This window comes from Aegilops tauschii, chromosome 7, assembly GCF_002575655.3.
Source record: "Aegilops tauschii subsp. strangulata cultivar AL8/78 chromosome 7, Aet v6.0, whole genome shotgun sequence".
Taxonomy (NCBI): domain Eukaryota; kingdom Viridiplantae; phylum Streptophyta; class Magnoliopsida; order Poales; family Poaceae; genus Aegilops; species Aegilops tauschii.
The window spans coordinates 634,908,946-634,913,087 of NC_053041.3; the positions used below are offsets into that span (position 1 = coordinate 634,908,946).

At 47.2% G+C, this 4,142-nt stretch overlaps 1 protein-coding gene across 1 annotated transcript; it reads right to left on the reverse strand.

The window, feature by feature from the left end:
* Positions 1–3,093: 3,093 nt before the first annotated feature.
* Positions 3,094–3,666, reverse strand: LOC109762749 (uncharacterized). Its single transcript, XM_020321621.1, has one exon. It carries the CDS (start codon positions 3,664–3,666, stop codon positions 3,094–3,096), a length of 573 nt encoding a protein of 190 aa, XP_020177210.1.
* Between the last annotated feature and the right edge of the window lie 476 nt (positions 3,667–4,142).

Here is a 4,142-nt window from a genome sequence, read left to right on the forward strand (position 1 = left end):
GCAAATATAATAAAGAAGAGATCCGGGGGCCGTAGGTTTCACTAGTGGCTTCTCTCGAGAAAAATAGCAAACGGTGAGTGAAAAAATTACTGTTGGGCAATTGATAGAACTTCAAATAATCATGACGATATCCAGGCAATGATCATTATATAGGCATCATGTCCAAGATTAGTAGACCGACTCTTGCCTGCATCTACTACTATTACTCCACACATCGACCGCTATCCAGCATGCATCTAGTGTATTAAGTTCAAGGAAAAACAGAGTAATGCAATAAGAATGATGACATGATGTAGACAAGATATATTTATGTAGAAATAGACCCCATCTTGTTATCCTTAATGGCAACGATACATACGTGTCGGTTCCCCTTCTGTCACTGGGATCAAGCACCGTAAGATCGAACCCATCACAAAGCACATCTTCCCATTGCAAGATAAATAGATCAAGTTGGCCAAACAAGACCCAAATATCCGAGAAGAAATACGAGGCTATAAGCAATCATGCATATAAGAGATTCAAAGAAGACTCAATTAACTTTCATGGATAAAAAGATATATCTGATCATAAACTCAAAGTTCATCGGATCCCAACAAACACACCACAAAAAGAGTTACATCGTATGGATCTCTAAGAGACATTGTATTGAGAATCAAAAGAGAGAGAGGAAGCCTTCTAGCTACTAACTACGGACCCATAGGTCTACAAAGAACTACTCACGCATCGTCGGAGAGGCACGAATGGGCATGATGAACCCCTCTGTGATGGTGTCTAGATTGGATCTGGTGTTTCTGGAATTTGCGGCGGCTGGAATTGATTTCCGTTGACTCCACTAGGGTTTCTGGAATATTGGGGTATTTATAGAGCAAATAGGCGGAGCGGGAGGCCATTGAGTTGGGCACAACCCACCTGGGCGCGCCTGGGGGCCCAGGCATGCCCTGGTGGGTTGTGGCCCCCTCGGGGCACCCCTCAGGTGTTTCCCCGGCCCACTGGATGTCTTCTGGTCCATAAAAAATCCACAAAATTTTTTGCTGCGTTTGGACTCTGTTTGATATTGATTTCCTGCAATATAAAAAACATGTAGACAACAGCAACTGGCACTAGGCACTATGTCAATAGGTTAGTACCAAAAAATGATATAAAATGATTGTAAAACATCCAAGAATGATAATATAACAGCATGGAACAATCAAAAATTATAGATACGTTGGCGACATATCAGGATCTTCCTGCACTAATGGGGAATGGAGATGTTCGAGAAACACGTTGCTGGGGATAGGCTTCCGAGTGGAACCAATTTTTTCCAAATCATCAGCTGCTTGATACTTGAGTCGGGGAATGTGATGGAGTTCCAAACCTTCGAATTTCTTTTCTAGCTTCCTCAGTGTGTTGTAGTATCCTGTCATAGCAGGGTTTCTGACGTCCCACTCCTTCATCAGCTGATTAACCACCAAATCTGGGTCGCCGTAGACCATCAGGCGGCGGACGCTGAGTGAGATGGCCATACGCAACCCGTAGAGGACTACTTCGTATTCGGCCTCATTTTTGGAGGAATCGAAGTGAATCTGAAGGACATAACTGCGGCGATCACCTTTTGGGGACACCAGAACCACTGCGGTGCCAGAACCATTCAACATCTTGGAGCCATCAGAAACATAGTCTAGTGCTCCGGGTGAATCTGAGTCGGCTATTGCTGTTCTATCCATTCGGCCAAGAAATCTGCAAGTGCCTGAGACTTGATTGCTTTCTTTGCTTCAAACTAAATATCCAAAGGGAGTAGTTCGATTGCCCACTTGGCCACTCGGCCTGTTGCATCCCGATTGTTCATAATTTCAGATAATAGGGCGTCACTGACCACTGAGACCGAGTGATCTTGGATATAATGCGCAACTTTCCTTGCTATCAAGTAAATGTCGTAGACAAGCTTCTGGTAATGAGGGTTCCTCTGCTTGGACAGATTCGGGACTTCGGAGATATAATAGATTGGTTGTTGAACTTTGTAGGCCTTGCCTTCTTCTTCTCGTTCCACTGTGAGGACTGTGCTGACAACTTGGCCAGTGGCCGCAATGTACAAGAGTAAAGGCTCTTTGATGTTCGGAGCAGCAAGCATCGGCTGGGTGGAGAGCAGGGTTTTGACTTCAACAAATGATGCTTCTGCTTCGGGGGTCCACTCGAACGTATCTGATTTCTTCATCAGTTGGTATAAAGGCAATGCCTTTTCTCTGACACGAGAAATGAACCGGCTCAGTGCTGCAAGACAGCCTGTGAGCTTCTGAACATCATGCACACTCACATGGCGCTTCATTCGGAGGATTGCACTGATTTTCTCGGGATTGGCATCTATTCCTCGTTCGGAAACGAGAAAACCGAGTAACTTGCCTACAGGCACTCCAAAAGTGCACTTGGATGGATTCAGCTTGATGTCGTACCTTCGTAAGTTGGCGAAGGTTTCAGCTAGGTCAGTCAGCAGGCCGGAACCCTTGCGCGACTTGACCATGATGTCATCCATGTAGGCCTCGACGTTCTGACTGATCTGAGTGAGCAGGCACTTCTGGATCATGCGCATGAAAGTAGCGCCAGCATTTTTAAGACCGAATGGCATGGTGTCATAGCAGAAACACCCAAAAGGGGTGATGAAGGCGGTTTTTATTTCATCGGGCCCATACAATCGGATTTGATGGTACCCAGAGTACGCATCAAGGAAAGGCAGACGCTCGCATCCCGCAGTCGAGTCAACTATTTGGTCGATGCAGGGAGTGGAAACTGATCTTTCGGGCAGGCCCGATTGATATGCTTGAAATTAATACACATACGGAGTGATTTAACCTTCTTGGGGACCATGACAACGTTGGCGAGCCACTCGGAGTGGTAAATCTCACGTATGAACTCGGTTGCCAGGAGCTGAGCCACTTCCTCGTCAATCGCTTTTCTCTTCTCTGACGTAGATCGACGCAAATGTTCCTTCACAGGCTTGGCCTTCAAATCAACTCTCAATCGGTGCTCAGCCAGTCCCCTGGGTACACCCGGCATGTCGGAAGGTTTCCATGCAAAGATGTTTTAGTTCTCATGGAGGAACTGGATGAGTGCGGCTTCCTATTTTCTGTCGAGTGTTGTTGAGATATTGGTTGGAGCAGTTGTGGGATCTTTTGGGTGAATGTGAACTTGCTTCGTTTGCCCCGCCGATTGGAAAGCAGATTCAGAAGCTAGCTTCCTGGAATGGAGCAAATCAGTCGGATCGACATTTTTCTTGTACTCTTCCAACTCCACCATCGCCATCTGTTCGTCAGCGATCTTGGACCCTTGCTGAAGACACTCCTCGGCTCTTTGCCTATTCCCCGTAACTTTGATTGCGCCCTTGGGTCCAAGCATCTTCAGCTTGAGGTACACGTAGCATGGACGGGCCATGAAACGCGCATAAGCCGGTCGGCCAAGGATATCATGATAAGCACTGTGAAAGTCTACCACTTCAAACATCAGCTTCTCCTTCTGAAAATTCTCCGAGTCACCGAAAACGACATCCAAAGCTATATGACCGAGTGACTTTGCCTTCTTCCCCGGAATGACTCCATGAAACTGCATGTTGCTCTCGCTGAGTCGAGACATCATGATGCCCATCCCATTGAGGGTCTCAGCATAGAGGATGTTCAAGCCACTCCCACCGTCCATGAGGACGTTCCGCAACCGAGTGCCTCCCACAACTGGATCTACGACCAGCGCTTGTCTCCCAAGGGTGGCAACGTGAGCTGGGTGATCCGACTGATCAAAGGTGATGGGGGTCTTCGACCACTTGAGATATGTTGTGGTCGCCGGAACGGCCATATTCACTTCTTGGTTTATGACTTTCAGCCGACTCTTACTCTCAACGTCAGTGAAAATCCTCGGACTTTTCTTCATCGTCATCTTTGTCAGAGCCCTTTTCACTCGGCTGGCCTTCATGAAACTGCTGAATCAAGAGTCTGCACTATCGAGTGGTATGCTTGGGTAAAATCAAGTTACCCTCTTCGTCTTTCTTCATGTGAATGGCACACGGTAGATCCAGGACGTCCTGGCCCGACTGGTCTCTCTTCTTCTTAGGAACCCATTGCTCTTTGGCTTTCCCTTTGAACTTTCCTTGGGCGACAACCGCTGCCGCCTCTGCTTGA